Genomic DNA, 18,005 nt, shown 5'->3' with positions numbered 1-18,005 from the left:
GCAGTAAGATGGAACGTGCTCCGGGGGGTGTGTGATGGGGACACGGGGTGCAGTAAGATGGAACGTGCCCCGGGGGGTGTGTGATGGGGACACGGGGTGCAGTAAGATGGAACGTGCTCCGGGGGGTGTGTGATGGGGACACGGGGTGCAGTAAGATGGAACGTGCTCCGGGGGGTGTGTGATGGGGACACGGGGTGCAGTAAGATGGAACGTGCCCCGGGGGGGTGTGATGGGGACACGGGGTGCAGTAAGATGGAACGTGCCCCGGGGGGTGTGTGATGGAGACACGGGGTGCAGTAAGATGGAACGTGCCCCGGGGGGTGTGTGATGGGGACACGGGGTGCAGTAAGATGGAACGTGCTCCGGGGGTGTGTGATGGGGACACGGGGTGCAGTAAGATGGAACGTGCCCCGGGGGGTGTGATGGGGACACGGGGTGCAGTAAGATGGAACGTGCCCCGGGGGGTGTGTGATGGGGACACGGGGTGCAGTAAGATGGAACGTGCTCCGGGGGGGTGTGTGATGGGGACACGGGGTGCAGTAAGATGGAACGTGCCCCGGGGGTGTGTGATGGGGACACGGGGTGCAGTAAGATGGAACGTGCTCCAGGGGGTGTGTGATGGGGACACGGGGTGCAGTAAGATGGAACGTGCCCCGGGGGGTGTGTGATGGGGACACGGGGTGCAGTAAGATGGAACGTGCCCCGGGGGGTGTGTGATGGGGACACGGGGTGCAGTAAGATGGAACGTGCCCCGGGGGGTGTGTGATGGGGACACGGGGTGCAGTAAGATGGAACGTGCCCCGGGGGGTGTGTGATGGGGACACGGGGTGCAGTAAGATGGAACGTGCCCCGGGGGGTGTGTGATGGGGACACGGGGTGCAGTAAGATGGAACGTGCCCCGGGGGTGTGTGATGGGGACACGGGGTGCAGTAAGATGGAACGTGCTCCGGGGGTGTGTGTGATGGGGACACGGGGTGCAGTAAGATGGAACGTGCCCCGGGGGGTGTGTGATGGGGACACGGGGTGCAGTAAGATGGAACGTGCCCCGGGGGGTGTGTGATGGGGACACGGGGTGCAGTAAGATGGAACGTGCTCCGGGGGGGTGTGTGATGGGGACACGGGGTGCAGTAAGATGGAACGTGCCCCGGGGGGTGTGTGATGGGGACACGGGGTGCAGTAAGATGGAACGTGCTCCGGGGGGGTGTGTGATGGGGACACGGGGTGCAGTAAGATGGAACGTGCTCCGGGGGGGTGTGTGATGGGGACACGGGGTGCAGTAAGATGGAACGTGCTCCGGGGGGTGTGTGATGGGGACACGGGGTGCAGTAAGATGGAACGTGCCCCGGGGGTGTGTGTTGGGGACACGGGGTGCAGTAAGATGGAACGTGCCCCGGGGGGTGTGTGATGGGGACACGGGGTGCAGTAAGATGGAACGTGCCCCGGGGTGTGTGATGGGGACACGGGGTGCAGTAAGATGGAACGTGCTCCGGGGGGTGTGTGATGGGGACACGGGGTGCAGTAAGATGGAACGTGCTCCGGGGGGTGTGTGATGGGGACACGGGGTGCAGTAAGATGGAACGTGCTCCGGGGGTGTGTGATGGGGACACGGGGTGCAGTAAGATGGAACGTGCCCCGGGGGGTGTGTGATGGGGACACGGGGTGCAGTAAGATGGAACGTGCTCCGGGGGGTGTGTGATGGGGACACGGGGTGCAGTAAGATGGAACGTGCTCCGGGGGGTGTGTGATGGGGACACGGGGTGCAGTAAGATGGAACGTGCTCCGGGGGTGTGTGATGGGGACACGGGGTGCAGTAAGATGGAACGTGCTCCGGGGGGTGTGTGATGGGGACACGGGGTGCAGTAAGATGGAACGTGCCCCGGGGGGTGTGTGATGGGGACACGGGGTGCAGTAAGATGGAACGTGCCCCGGGGGGTGTGTGATGGGGACACGGGGTGCAGTAAGATGGAACGTGCCCCGGGGGGGGTGTGATGGGGACACGGGGTGCAGTAAGATGGAACGTGCCCCGGGGGTGTGTGATGGGGACACGGGGTGCAGTAAGATGGAACGTGCCCCGGGGGGTGTGTGATGGGGACACGGGGTGCAGTAAGATGGAACGTGCCCCGGGGGGTGTGTGATGGGGACACGGGGTGCAGTAAGATGGAACGTGCCCCGGGGGGGGTGTGATGGGGACACGGGGTGCAGTAAGATGGAACGTGCCCCGGGGGGGTGTGATGGGGACACGGGGTGCAGTAAGATGGAACGTGCCCCGGGGGGTGTGTGATGGGGACACGGGGTGCAGTAAGATGGAACGTGCCCCGGGGGGGGTGTGATGGGGACACGGGGTGCAGTAAGATGGAACGTGCTCCGGGGGGTGTGTGATGCTGACACGAGGTGCAGGAAGATGGAACGTGCTCCGGGGGTGTGTGATGGGGACACGGGGTGCAGTAAGATGGAACGTGCTCCGGGGGGTGTGTGATGGGGACACGGGGTGCAGTAAGATGGAACGTGCCCCGGGGGGTGTGTGATGGGGACACGGGGTGCAGTAAGATGGAACGTGCCCCGGGGGTGTGTGATGGGGACACTGGGTGCAGTAAGATGGAACGTGCTCCGGGGGGTGTGTGATGGGGACACGGGGTGCAGTAAGATGGAACGTGCCCCGGGGGGGTGTGATGGGGAGACGGGGTGCAGTAAGATGGAACGTGCCCCGGGGGGTGTGTGATGGGGACACGGGGTGCAGTAAGATGGAACGTGCCCCGGGGGGTGTGTGATGGGGACACGGGGTGCAGTAAGATGGAACGTGCTCCGGGGGGTGTGTGATGGGGACACGGGGTGCAGTAAGATGGAACGTGCCCCGGGGGGTGTGTGATGGGGACACGGGGTGCAGTAAGATGGAACGTGCCCCGGGGGGTGTGTGATGGGGACACGGGGTGCAGTAAGATGGAACGTGCCCCGGGGGGTGTGTGATGGGGACACGGGGTGCAGTAAGATGGAACGTGCCCCGGGGGGTGTGTGATGGGGACACGGGGTGCAGTAAGATGGAACGTGCCCCGGGGGGTGTGTGATGGGGACACGGGGTGCAGTAAGATGGAACGTGCTCCGGGGGGTGTGTGATGGGGACACTGGGTGCAGTAAGATGGAACGTGCCCCGGGGGGTGTGTGATGGGGACACGGGGTGCAGTAAGATGGAACGTGCTCCGGGGGGGTGTGTGATGGGGACACGGGGTGCAGTAAGATGGAACGTGCTCCGGGGGGGTGTGTGATGGGGACACGGGGTGCAGTAAGATGGAACGTGCCCCGGGGGGTGTGTGATGGGGACACGGGGTGCAGTAAGATGGAACGTGCTCCGGGGGGTGTGTGATGGGGACACGGGGTGCAGTAAGATGGAACGTGCTCCGGGGGGGTGTGTGATGGGGACACGGGGTGCAGTAAGATGGAACGTGCTCCGGGGGGTGTGTGATGGGGACACGGGGTGCAGTAAGATGGAACGTGCCCCGGGGGTGTGTGATGGGGACACGGGGTGCAGTAAGATGGAACGTGCCCCGGGGGGTGTGTGATGGGGACACGGGGTGCAGTAAGATGGAACGTGCCCCGGAGGGTGTGTGATGGGGACACGGGGTGCAGTAAGATGGAACGTGCCCCGGGGGGGGGTGTGATGGGGACACGGGGTGCAGTAAGATGGAACGTGCTCCGGGGGTGTGTGATGGGGACACGGGGTGCAGTAAGATGGAACGTGCTCCAGGGGTGTGTGATGGGGACACGGGGTGCAGTAAGATGGAACGTGCCCCGGGGGGTGTGTGATGGGGACACGGGGTGCAGTAAGATGGAACGTGCCCCGGGGGGTGTGTGATGGGGACACGGGGTGCAGTAAGATGGAACGTGCTCCGGGGGGGTGTGATGGGGACACGGGGTGCAGTAAGATGGAACGTGCCCCGGGGGGTGTGTGATGGGGACACGGGGTGCAGTTAGATGGAACGTGCTCCGGGGGGTGTGTGATGGGGACACTGGGTGCAGTAAGATGGAACGTGCTCCGGGGGGTGTGATGGGGACACGGGGTGCAGTAAGATGGAACGTGCTCCGGGGGGGTGTGTGATGGGGACACGGGGTGCAGTAAGATGGAACGTGCCCCGGGGGGTGTGTGATGGGGACACGGGGTGCAGTAAGATGGAACGTGCCCCGGGGGGTGTGTGATGGGGACACTGGGTGCAGTAAGATGGAACGTGCTCCGGGGGGTGTGTGATGGGGACACGGGGTGCAGTAAGATGGAACGTGCCCCGGGGGGTGTGTGATGGGGACACGGGGTGCAGTAAGATGGAACGTGCTCCGGGGGGGTGTGATGGGGACACGGGGTGCAGTAAGATGGAACGTGCCCCGGGGGGTGTGTGATGGGGACACGGGGTGCAGTAAGATGGAACGTGCTCCGGGGGTGTGTGATGGGGACACGGGGTGCAGTAAGATGGAACGTGCTCCGGGGGGTGTGTGATGGGGACACTGGGTGCAGTAAGATGGAACGTGCTCCGGGGGGTGTGTGATGGGGACACGGGGTGCAGTAAGATGGAACGTGCCCCGGGGGGTGTGTGATGGGGACATGGGGTGCAGTAAGATGGAACGTGCCCCGGGGGGTGTGTGATGGGGACACGGGGTGCAGTAAGATGGAACGTGCCCCGGGGGGTGTGTGATGGGGACACGGGGTGCAGTAAGATGGAACGTGCCCCGGGGGGTGTGTGATGGGGACACGGGGTGCAGTAAGATGGAACGTGCCCCGGGGTGTGTGATGGGGACACGGGGTGCAGTAAGATGGAACGTGCCCCGGGGGGGTGTGATGGGGACACGGGGTGCAGTAAGATGGAACGTGCCCCGGGGGGTGTGTGATGGGGACACGGGGTGCAGTAAGATGGAACGTGCTCCGGGGGGTGTGTGATGGGGACACGGGGTGCAGTAAGATGGAACGTGCCCCGGGGGGTGTGTGATGGGGACACGGGGTGCAGTAAGATGGAACGTGCTCCGGGGGGTGTGTGATGGGGACACGGGGTGCAGTAAGATGGAACGTGCCCCGGGGGGTGTGTGATGGGGACACGGGGTGCAGTAAGATGGAACGTGCTCCGGGGGGTGTGTGATGGGGACATTGGGTGCAGTAAGATGGAACGTGCTCCGGGGGGGTGTGTGATGGGGACACGGGGTGCAGTAAGATGGAACGTGCTCCGGGGGGTGTGTGATGGGGACACGGGGTGCAGTAAGATGGAACGTGCTCCGGGGGGGTGTGATGGGGACACGGGGTGCAGTAAGATGGAACGTGCTCCGGGGGGTGTGTGATGGGGACACGGGGTGCAGTAAGATGGAACGTGCCCCGGGGGGTGTGTGATGGGGACACGGGGTGCAGTTAGATGGAACGTGCTCCGGGGGGGTGTGATGGGGACACGGGGTGCAGTAAGATGGAACGTGCTCCCGGGGTGTGTGATGGGGACACGGGGTGCAGTTAGATGGAACGTGCTCCGGGGGTGTGTGATGGGGACACGGGGTGCAGTAAGATGGAACGTGCTCCGGGGGTGTGTGATGGGGACACGGGGTGCAGTAAGATGGAACGTGCTCCGGGGGGTGTGTGATGGGGACACGGGGTGCAGTAAGATGGAACGTGCCCCGGGGGGGTGTGTGATGGGGACACTGGGTGCAGTAAGATGGAACGTGCTCCGGGGGTGTGTGATGGGGACACGGGGTGCAGTAAGATGGAACGTGCTCCGGGGGGTGTGTGATGGGGACACGGGGTGCAGTAAGATGGAACGTGCTCCGGGGGGTGTGTGATGGGGACACGGGGTGCAGTAAGATGGAACGTGCTCCGGGGGGTGTGTGATGGGGACACTGGGTGCAGTAAGATGGAACGTGCTCCGGGGGGTGTGTGATGGGGACACGGGGTGCAGTAAGATGGAACGTGCCCCGGGGGGTGTGTGATGGGGACACGGGGTGCAGTAAGATGGAACGTGCCCCGGGGGGTGTGTGATGGGGACACGGGGTGCAGTAAGATGGAACGTGCCCCGGGGGGTGTGTGATGGGGACACGGGGTGCAGTAAGATGGAACGTGCCCCGGGGGGGTGTGATGGGGACACGGGGTGCAGTAAGATGGAACGTGCCCCGGGGGTGTGTGATGGGGACACGGGGTGCAGTAAGATGGAACGTGCCCCGGGGGGTGTGTGATGGGGACACGGGGTGCAGTAAGATGGAACGTGCCCCGGGGGGTGTGTGATGGGGACACGGGGTGCAGTAAGATGGAACGTGCTCCGGGGGGTGTGTGATGGGGACACGGGGTGCAGTAAGATGGAACGTGCCCCGGGGGGTGTGTGATGGGGACACGGGGTGCAGTAAGATGGAACGTGCCCCGGGGGGTGTGTGATGGGGACACGGGGTACAGTAAGATGGAACGTGCCCCGGGGGGTGTGTGATGGGGACACGGGGTGCAGTAAGATGGAACGTGCCCCGGGGGGTGTGATGGGGACACGGGGTACAGTAAGATGGAACGTGCCCCGGGGGGTGTGTGATGGGGACACGGGGTGCAGTAAGATGGAACGTGCCCCGGGGGGTGTGTGATGGGGACACGGGGTGCAGTAAGATGGAACGTGCCCCGGGGGTGTGTGATGGGGACACGGGGTGCAGTAAGATGGAACGTGCCCCGGGGGGGGGGGTGTGATGGGGACACGGGGTGCAGTAAGATGGAACGTGCCCCGGGGGGTGTGTGATGGGGACACTGGGTGCAGTAAGATGGAACGTGCCCCGGGGGGGTGTGTGATGGGGACACGGGGTGCAGTAAGATGGAACGTGCCCCGGGGGGTGTGTGATGGGGACACTGGGTGCAGTAAGATGGAACGTGCCCCGGGGGTGTGTGATGGGGACACGGGGTGCAGTAAGATGGAACGTGCTCCGGGGGGTGTGATGGGGACACGGGGTGCAGTAAGATGGAACGTGCCCCGGGGGGTGTGTGATGGGGACACGGGGTGCAGTAAGATGGAACGTGCCCCGGGGGGTGTGTGATGGGGACACGGGGTGCAGTAAGATGGAACGTGCCCCGGGGGGTGTGTGATGAGGACACGGGGTGCAGTAAGATGGAACGTGCCCCGGGGGTGTGTGATGGCGACACGAGGTGCAGTAAGATGGAACGTGCTCCGGGGGGGTGTGTGATGGGGACACGGGGTGCAGTAAGATGGAACGTGCCCCGGGGGGTGTGTGATGGGGACACGGGGTGCAGTAAGATGGAACGTGCCCCGGGGGGTGTGTGATGGGGACACGGGGTGCAGTAAGATGGAACGTGCTCCGGGGGGGTGTGATGGGGACACGGGGTGCAGTAAGATGGAACGTGCCCCGGGGGGTGTGTGATGGGGACACTGGGTGCAGTAAGATGGAACGTGCCCCGGGGGGTGTGTGATGGGGACACGGGGTGCAGTAAGATGGAACGTGCTCCGGGGGGTGTGTGATGGGGCCACTGGGTGCAGTAAGATGGAACGTGCCCCGGGGGGGTGTGTGATGGGGACACGGGGTGCAGTAAGATGGAACGTGCCCCGGGGGGTGTGTGATGGGGACACGGGGTGCAGTAAGATGGAACGTGCTCCGGGGGTGTGTGATGGGGCCACTGGGCGCAGTAAGATGGAACGTGCCCCGGGGGGTGTGTGATGCTGACACGGGGTGCAGTAAGATGGAACGTGCTCCGGGGGGTGTGTGATGGGGACACGGGGTGCAGTAAGATGGAACGTGCTCCGGGGGTGTGTGATGGGGACACTGGGTGCAGTAAGATGGAACGTGCCCCGGGGGGTGTGTGATGCTGACACGGGGTGCAGTAAGATGGAACGTGCCCCGGGGGTGTGTGATGGCGACACGGGGTGCAGTAAGATGGAACGTGCTCCGGGGGGGGTTTGTGATGGGGACATGGGGTGCAGTAAGATGGAACGTGCCCCGGGGGGTGTGTGATGGGGACACTGGGTGCAGTAAGATGGAACGTGCCTCGGGGGGTGTGTGATGGGGACACGGGGTGCAGTAAGATGGAACGTGCCCCGGGGGGTGTGTGATGGGGACACTGGGTGCAGTAAGATGGAACGTGCCTCGGGGGGTGTGTGATGGGGACACGGGGTGCAGTAAGATGGAACGTGCCCCGGGGGGTGTGTGATGGGGACACGGGGTGCAGTAAGATGGAACGTGCTCCGGGGGGGTGTGTGATGGGGACACGGGGTGCAGTAAGATGGAACGTGCTCCGGGGGGTGTGTGATGGGGACACGGGGTGCAGTAAGATGGAACGTGCCCCGGGGGGTGTGTGATGGGGACACGGGGTGCAGTAAGATGGAACGTGCCCCGGGGGGTGTGTGATGGGGACACGGGGTGCAGTAAGATGGAACGTGCTCCATTCCCCAGCAATGACATATCTCTGGTTGATGAGCACAAACTGAAGACAGAATTTTTTTTAAACGGTAATTCTTTATAAAGTGTTCTGAAGTTGGGGCCATATGTTAATAAATCTTTAACATCTGAAGTTAGTGGGACTCTCCCTCTAAGGGCACTCGTGATGGTTTTCCACCTATCAAATCATTTCATTTCATTCCACCTAGCGATGGTTTGCTCAAATTCACCACAAAACAGATGCCAGCAAAAGTGCTGAGAAACTAAGATTTCAGAGGCAGTCATGTGAAAGCGGGAATGTTGGGGATGCCCCCAGGCTCATGGCCATTCCACCAGGGCCTACTGTCTTGCCATCCCTCTCAAAGCCACCAATGTGTCAAGGACAGACACCTCAGTCCAACTCCCGCCGAAGCCCCGATCGCTGCATTGGACTGGGACGACTTCGCGGTCTGGGGTATTTGTAGCCAATTGCTTCTCCTTCTTAAACGTTCGGTCTTTTTAACACATCGAAGTCACTCCTGTATCTACCAGTGCCAATCTTGACAAAGCACTGGACCGACTCGCCAGTCCACAGGTAGGTTTCTTTCTGCTGGGATAAGTCCTGCGTCCCTCCCCCCCGACCACCCCTCCTGTGCTACCTCAGGCGCCCATCACCTTTGACTGGTCCCAGTTCAGATTTGGGGTCGTCAGATAGGGAACTCCAGACGGTCTTTTGACAGGGTGGCAGTGCCGGGCACAGTGATGGATCCACCACGCAGGTGTCAGTAGCTGACCAGAACTTTCCAACGCTCTCGTACACCCAGGATTCCAGCTGTTTGCCAACAAGCTGAGAGTTGCGGAGAGCTTCCTTCCCAGCCACATCTGACGGAGGGAGGTTGAGAATTCCACTCAGACGCTGGAAGCTCTGCTCCATATATTCATTGTTCGGTGGGCCGGCGTGTAACCACTGGTCTTGTCCTGGATCACAGAAAGGAGAGAAGAAGAGGTTTGTTTTTATTGATTAACTCTGAGAATGGCAGTTACCAGAATCAACTGAGCAATGTCAGGTTTCCCCCACCTCCCTCCCCTGACAGGAGAGACCCTTGCTGGGGTAATTGAGCCCATTATCCAGGCCAACACTCCAGTACTGAGGGAGTGCTGCACTGTCTGGAGGTGCCGTCATTCGGATGAGGTGTTAAACCGAGGCTCCGTCTGCTCTCTCAGGTGGATGTAAAAGATCCCACTGCACTATTCGAAGAAGAGCAGGGGAGTTCTCCCCGGTGTCCTGGCCAATATTTATTCCTCAATCAACATTCTCTGGTCATTTAACACATTGCTGTTTGTGGGACCTTGCTGTGCACAGTTTGGCTGCCGTGTTGCCTACATTACAACAGTGATTACACTTCAAAAGTACTTCATTGGCTGTAAAGCGCTTTGGATATCCTGAGGTTGCCAACGGCGCTATATAAATAAAAATTCTTTTTTTTTCATGTGGGAATGGAATGGGATCCCGAGGAGTGGCTGCACCATAACCATTCCACTGTGGGGGACTCGCAGTCTGATCCTACACTTGCCAGGCTCAAGCAGTTTGCGCCAGTTACTCCCAGTACAGGGATCAGGAGTGGGATTGCTTTGATGATTTCCCATCTCACTAGGTCAGGGTGTAATCCCGACAACCCTCCTCACAGACCAGGGACTAGCCTGGGGCACTCCTGATCTGGGTGGCTCAGTACAACACTGGACACACCGAGCCTTCCAGAGTATGGGGGAGGGAGAGCTCCTGCCTTATTTATGCTGTCAGTCAGTTGGGACCCAGTAATTCACAGCCTTCCCAATGTACAGCACAGCCGGGAGAACAGCTCACAGCCTCCACCTATCCCATTCACAGCCTTATGACAGCCAGGGAGACATCGGGAGTGAGATCACAAATAGTGAGACGCACTACGAACCCATTTAAACACAGAGCCGCGTTTATTTGTGAGTGAATCACACAGCACAGAAGGCGGCCATTCGGTCCATCGTGCCTGGGCTGGCTCTTTGAATTCCCTTTTGAAAGTTACGATTGAATCTGCTTCCACCACCCCTTCAGGCAGCGCATTCCACATCACAGCAACTCGCGGTGTAAAAATACTTCACCTCATCTCCCCTCTGCAACTTTTGCCAATGATCTTAAATCTGTGACCTCTGGTTACCGAACCTTCTGCCAGTGGAAACAGTTTCTCCTTATTTACTCTATCAAAACCCTTCATCATTTTGAACACCTCTATTAAATCTTCCCATAACCTTTTCTGATCCAAGGAGAACAACCCCAGTTTCTCCAGTCTCTTCACATTTGTGAGATACGTCGAAATATCCAAAGTGAGTGGGCCAGTGCAGCCCAGCCTGTGCTCAGTACTGCCCCTCAGGGGCGAGTGCGGGACTGGCAGACAGATTGTGGCCTCAATGTCGTGCAGGATTTAACGCACCTTTTCTGAGCGGCCGCTTCCCACTGAAGGCCAGAGGGACCACCAGGAACTTGGTTTCAGCCAGCGGGACCCACAGGTGCAGCACCCGCACGGTCCAGCTCCCAGGCCGCAGCGGGCGGTTTAACGGGGGCTTGTACTGCGTGTATTCGGCCTCTGAATCCACCGTGATGTCGTAGGACGTTGCAATGATGTAAGCGGGATCGATCCACACTACCGTGGCGGTCATGTTAGCGCCTTTGGTCCATCTCTGCATGGCGATGGGCTCGTCAAAGGGCGAGATCAAACCGCCAAAGTTACGGAACAGCCGCTCCTTGGGATCCCATTCCGTTCCCACCTAAACAACGAAAGGCAGGGATTAGCTCCACTCAGAGACTGTAAAAATCAAAGCAAAGCACTGAACAGCTTTACATCGAGCGCCAAGCACTCCAGCTCCCTCTGCTCTACCCCACCAATAGTCCTCAGTCCCAAACACAACCTGCATTTATCTAGCGCCTTTAAAGTAGCAAAACGTCCCAAGGTGCTTCACAGGAGCGTAATCAGATAACATTCTGACAGCGACTCACATAAAGAGATACTAGGTCAGGTGATCAAACGCTCGGCCAAAGAGGAAGGTTTTAAGGAGCGTCTTAAAGGAAGAGAGGGGTGGAGAGCTTTAGGGAGGGAATTCCAGAGCTTATGGCAGCTGAAGGCACGGCCGCTGATTGGGTAGCGATAAAAATCAGGAATGCTCAAGTGGCCAGAATTGGAGGAGCGCAGATATCTCGGAGGATCGTGGGGATGGAGGAGATTACAGATAGGGAGGGGCGAGGCCATGAAGGGATGTGAAAACAATGATGAGAATTTTAAAATCGAGGCGTTGCTGGTCTGGGAGCCATTGTAGGTCAGCGAGCACAGGGGTGATGGGTGAACGGGACTTGGTGAGAGTTAGAAGACTGGCAGCAGAGTTTTAGATGAGCTGAAGTTTATGCAGGGTGGAAGAAGCGAGGCGGCCAGGAGTGTGTTGGAATAGTTGAGTCCAGAGGTAACAAAGGCATGGATGAGGGTTTCAGTAGTAGATGAGCTCAGGTGGGGCGATGTTACAGATCCACCGTAGAAATTAGACTTCCATCCGGTCAGTCTGGGCCGTAGCTGAGCCCAGCCCCGAAAGGAACATGGCCGGTGTGTTAAATCACTGTATTACTAGCATGGAAAAGTCACAGCACAGAAGGAATCCATTCGACCCATCGCGTCTGCGCTGGCTCCTTGCTGTATCAATCCCAAACTAATCCCACTGCCCCGCTCTCTCCCCATAGCCCTGTATCAATCCCAAACTAATCCCACTGCCCCGCTCTCTCCCCATAGCCCTGTATCAATCCCAAACTAATCCCACTGCCCCGCTCTCTCCCCATAGCCCTGTATCAATCCCAAACTAATCCCACTGCCCCGCTCTCTCCCCATAGCCCTGCATCAATCCCAAACTAATCCCACTGCCCCGCTCTCTCCCCATAGCCCTGGATAAATCCCAAACTAATCCCACTGCCCCGCTCTCTCCTCATAGCCCTGCATCAATCCCAAACTAATCCCACTGCCCCGCTCTCTCCCCATAGCCCTGTATCAATCCCAAACTAATCCCACTGCCCCGCTCTCTCCCCATAGCCCTGCATCAATCCCAAACTAATCCCACTGCCCCACTCTCTCCTCATAGCCCTGTATCAATCCCAAACTAATCCCACTGCCCCGCTCTTTCCCCATAGCCCTGTATCAATCCCAAACTAATCCCACTGCCCCACTCTCTCCTCATAGCCCTGTATCAATCCCAAACTAATCCCACAGCCCCGCTCTCTCCCCATAGCCCTGCATCAATCCCAAACTAATCCCACTGCCCCGCTCTCTCCCCATAGCCCAGCATCAATCCCAAACTAATCCCACTGCCCCACTCTCTCCTCATAGCCCTGTATCAATCCCAAACTAATCCCACCGCCCCGCGCTCTCCTCATAGCCCTGTATCAATCCCAAACTAATCCCACTGCCCCGCTCTGTCCCCATAGCCCTGTATCAATCCCAAACTAATCCCACTGCCCCGCTCTCTCCCCATAGCCCTGCATCAATCCCAAACTAATCCCACTGCCCCGCTCTCTCCTCATAGCCCTGTATCAATCCCAAACTAATCCCACTGCCCCGCTCTCTCCTCATAGCCCTGCATCAATCCCAAACTAATCCCACTGCCCCGCTCTCTCCCCATAGCCCTGCATAAATCCCAAACTAATCCCACTGCCCCGCTCTCTCCCCATAGCCCTGCATCAATCCCAAACTAATCCCACCGCCCCGCGCTCTCCTCATAGCCCTGTATCAATCCCAAACTAATCCCACTGCCCCGCTCTCTCCCCATAGCCCTGTATCAATCCCAAACTAATCCCACTGCCCCGCTCTCTCCCCATAGCCCTGCATCAATCCCAAACTAATCCCACTGCCCCGCTCTCTCCCCATAGCCCTGCATCAATCCCAAACTAATCCCACTGCCCCGCTCTCTCCCCATAGCCCTGCATCAATCCCAAACTAATCCCACTGCCCCGCTCTCTCCCCATAGCCCTGCATCAATCCCAAACTAATCCCACCGCCCCGCGCTCTCCTCATAGCCCTGTATCAATCCCAAACTAATCCCACTGCCCCGCTCTCTCCCCATAGCCCTGTATCAATCCCAAACTAATCCCACTGCCCCGCTCTCTCCCCATAGCCCTGCATCAATCCCAAACTAATCCCACTGCCCCGCCCTCTACCCATAGCCCTGGATAAATCCCAAACTAATCCCACTGCCCCGCTCTCTCCTCATAGCCCTGTATCAATCCCAAACTAATCCCACTGCCCCGCTCTCTCCCCATAGCCCTGCATCAATCCCAAACTAATCCCACTGCCCCGCCCTCTACCCATAGCCCTGGATAAATCCCAAACTGATCCCACTGCCCCGCTCTCTCCCCATAGCCCTGTATCAATCCCAAACTAATCCCACTGCCCCGCTCTCTCCTCATAGCCCTGTATTGTGGTGTATGTAACCTGTTCCACCTTAAGAGAACTACCTTAAGAGATGTACTACTTTCTCTTGGCTGCTGTGTACTGTAATACCGGTGGTGACCGCACCGGTATATAAGTGTTGTGTAGGGATTTGCTGGGCAGTTCAGCCCTGACCTCCAAATAGTAAAGACCTGTTAAAGTTATTCTTGTGGTCTGTGTCCAGTGATTTATAATAAGCATAACTGGGACACACAGACTTAACAGTGGCGACGAGTCCGATCTTACCCTGCGGCAGTTTTACATCCAAGGCAGCTTCGTCCTCAGAACGGGCGTCGAGAAGAGGCATCCGCCCTCAACATCCTGCTGAGCACCATCGCACGGGAGGCATCGAGAACTCGGGTTAAAAAGAAAAATTCTGACCACGAAGCCCTCCATCAGCGACAGGCAGTGATCATCCCTTCTACCACGGTGGTGGGTAAGCCGATCAGCGACACGAGCAGAAAGTCGGCCGCATTGACTGTGGAGTAGGGGAGGGAAAACGGAGGAAAAAAGGCGGAGAACTCGACCACGGCCGGTGAAAAGGGCCTGGCTGCAATCGAGGCTGAGAGGCGCAGCGACTGGGGCAGCTTAAGGCACGAGAGCCGCGGAGAACTCAAACGCAGCTGGTGTAAAGGACCGGGCTGCATGCGGGGCTGAGAGGCGCAACAGCAGGGGAAGCGTGAATGCCCACGGGAACCGCGGGGGAGTAAAAGCAGCGTCGGGGAATTGAGAACCGCTGGGGAGGCGAGGACGGCAGCAGCACGGCAATCGCCATTGCAGCCAGTGGGGGGAAGAAGGCAAACGCGGGAATCCGCCATTGTAGTCGGCGGGGGAAGAAGACGAGCACGGGAAAGACCGCCAAGCGCGGGAAGCCGCCATTTTAGTAGGCGGGGAAAGAAGACAAGCGCGGGAAGCCGCCATTTTGAGAAAAAGAAAAATTTTAAAACTTGCAAGGATGCCTAAACATGGGAACATTAATACCTTTGATAGCGATATCGAAGATTGGACCACGTATGTAGAACGCATGGAAGTTTATTGTAAAGCAAATAAGGTACCAGATGATGAGAAAGCACTAACCTTATTAAGCTCAATGGGTGCGAAGACATACGGGCTATTGAAGCACCTTCTATCACCAGATAAACCGGCGGATCAGACTTTCGCGAATATTGTTACTGTCCTGAAAAATCATTTAAACCCCACACCGCTGATGATAGCGGAACGATTTAAATTTTACAGAAGAACGCAGCTGAAAGACGAAAGCAACGCTGAATTTTTAATTGAACTGCGTAAGCTATCAAAGTACTGTCAGTTTGGAACAGGACTAGCAGATGCGCTGAGAGATAAATTTGTGTGTGGATTGTTAAAAGAAGGAACACAAAAGCGACTGCTTGAGGAGAATGATCTTATGCTTGATAAAGCTGTCACTATTGCAGCATCGCACGAAGCCACAGCGAGAGGCACTGCGGAAATGCAGCTACGGTCACCGGAACTCAGCACCAATCAAATGGTCTTGGGTACAGTAAGATGTTATCGTTGTGGAAAGACAACGCACGATCAGAACCAGTGCTGGTTCAAAAATCAGGAATGCAGAAAATGTGGCAGGCTGGGTCACGTAGCTAAAGTATGCCGGTCAGGAAAGAAGACCAGCAACAAAAAGTCATCGCAGGAAAAGTACAGAAAGGTACACAAGGTGACAGAGAACAGTTCGAACGAACAGAAGTCAGATTCAGACTCCAGCAGTAATGAACTGGGTAGTCTAAGAGTACACAATGTTGGTAATGAAGCAGACCTCCAAACAATCTGGGTCACACTTCAGATAGCAGGAGTCCAAGTGAAGATGGAATTGGACACTGGATTGGCATTGACGGTCATGAATAAGCAAGATTATAAAAGGTTATTCCCACATATTCCCCTACGGGATACGGAGATTGTATTGAAAACATACACGGGGCAAAGAGTATACCCCATCGGGAAGATAGAGGTAAAGGTGGTCCACAAGGGCAAAGAAAAACGAGAAATGGCAATCGGGAACAATTCGGGCCAGACAAGGACCCCTGATGTACACGGTAGATATTGGTGAAAATGTAATACGGCGTCATGCTGACCAACTGGTACAATCGAGAACAAGGGTCGAACCCATGGTTACGGCAGAGACAACCGTGGAAGAAGTTAGTGAACCTGAAGCATCTACCTCAGAGGTGAATGTACCTGATGATGATGTCCAATCCATAAGAGACCAACTAGACGAGTCACCCAGCAACGAGAATCAGAGACCCCTGAAAGGCGTTATCCAACTCGAATCAGGAGGCCTCCTCAGAGACTGAATCTTTGAACTGTTTTGCATGAAGTTGTATATATATATATGTTATTATGTTATGTTAAATGGGGACATAACTGTTAAGCTAAAAAGGGAGGATTGTGGTGGATGTAACCTGTTCCACCTTAAGAGATGTACTACTTTCTCTTGGCTGCTGTATACTGTAATACCGGTGGTGACCACACCGGTATATAAGTGTTGTATAGGGATTTGCTGGGCAGTTCAGCCCTGACCTCCGAATAGTAAAGACCTGTTAAAGTTATTCTTGTGGTCTGTGTCCAGTGATTTATAATAAGCATAACTGGGACACACAGACTTAACATGTATTAATTGAAAACTAATCCCACTGCCCCGCTCTCCCCATAGCCCTGTATCAATCCCAAACTAATCCCACTGCCCCGCTGTCTCCCCATAGCCCTGTATCAATCCCAAACTAATCCCACTGCCCCGCTCTCTCCCCATAGCCCTGCATAAATCCCAAACTAATCCCACTGCCCCGCTCTCTCCCCATAGCCCTGTATCAATCCCAAACTAATCCCACTGCCCCGCTCTATCATCATAGCCCTGTATCAATCCCGAACTAATCCCGCTGCTCCGCTCTCTCCCCATAGCACTGTATCAACCTAAAACTAATCCCACTGCACCGCTCCCTCCCCATAGCCCTGTATCAATCCCAAACTAATCCCACCGGCCCGCTCTATCCCCACAGCGCTGTATCAATTCCAAACTAACCCCACTGCCCTGCTCTCTTCCCATAGCCCTGCTTCAATCCCAAACTAATCCCACTGCCACGCTCTCTCCCCAAAGCCCAGTATGAATCCCAAACTAATCTCACTGCCCCGCGCTCTCCCCATAGCCCTGCGTCAATCCCAAACTAATCCCACTGCCCCGCTCTCTCCCCATAGCCCTGTGTGAATCCAAAACGAATCCCACGATCCCACTCTCTCCCCATAGCCCTGTATCAATCCCAAGCTAATCCCACTGCCCCGCTCTCTCCCCATAGCCCTGTATCAATCCCAAACTACTCCCACTGCCCCGCTCTCTCCCCATAGCCCTGTATCAATCCCAAACTAATCCCACTGCCCCGCTCTCTCCCCATAGCCCTGTATCAATCCCAAACTAATCACACTGCCCCGCTCTCCCCATAGCCCTGTATCAATCCCAAACTAATCCCACTGGCCCGCTACTCCCCATAGCCCTGTATCAATTCAAAACTAATCCCACTGCCCCGCTCTCTCCCAATAGCCATGTATCAATCCCAAACTAATCCCACTTCCCCGCTCTCTCCCCATAGCCCTGCATCAATCAATAACTAATCCCACTGCCCCGCTCTCTCCCCACAGCCCTGTATCAATCCCAAACTAATCCCACTGCCCCGCTCTATCATCATAGCCCTGTATCAATCCCAAACTAATCCCACTGCCCAGCTCTTTCTCCCCATAGCCCTGCATCAATCCCGAACTAATCCCGCTGCTCCGCTCTCTCCCCATAGCACTGTATCAACCTAAAACTAATCCCACTGCCCTGCTCTCTTCCCATAGCCCTGTATCAATCCCAAACTAATCCCACCGGCCCGCTCTATCCCCACAGCGCTGTATCAATTCCAAACTAACCCCACTGCCCTGCTCTCTTCCCATAGCCCTGCTTCAATCCCAAACTAATCCCACTGCTACGCTCTCTCCCCAAAGCCCTGTATGAATCCCAAACTAATCTCACTGCCTTGCGCTCTCCCCATAGCCCTGTATGAATCCCGAACTAATCCCACTGCCCCACTCTCTCCCCATAGCCCTGTATGAATCCCGAACTAATCCCACTGCCCCACTCTCTCCCCATAGCCCTGTACCATT

General features: G+C 57.3%; 1 protein-coding gene across 2 annotated transcripts in view; it reads right to left on the bottom strand.

Annotated features, from left to right (window-relative positions):
* Positions 1-8,343: 8,343 nt before the first annotated feature.
* The window catches only part of xylt2 (xylosyltransferase II), a 551,366-nt gene continuing 541,704 nt past the window's right edge, over positions 8,344-18,005 (bottom strand). For both annotated transcript variants that reach the window (XM_085963201.1, XM_085963202.1), the window contains exons 10-11: positions 10,815-11,148; positions 8,344-9,327 (exon numbers count right to left, since the gene is read on the bottom strand). In XM_085963201.1, the coding sequence (XP_085819327.1) occupies positions 9,005-9,327; positions 10,815-11,148 (657 nt within the window). In that variant the 3' untranslated portion in view covers positions 8,344-9,004. The remainder of the gene's footprint in view (positions 9,328-10,814; positions 11,149-18,005) is intronic.

This window comes from Somniosus microcephalus, chromosome 21 (genome assembly GCF_052327205.1).
Source record: "Somniosus microcephalus isolate GS21.2 chromosome 21, FLI_Smic_1.0, whole genome shotgun sequence".
NCBI lineage: Eukaryota > Metazoa > Chordata > Chondrichthyes > Squaliformes > Somniosidae > Somniosus > Somniosus microcephalus.
The sequence above is the reverse complement of the archived record's forward strand: the minus strand, read 5'-3'. Positions and strand labels throughout refer to the sequence as shown.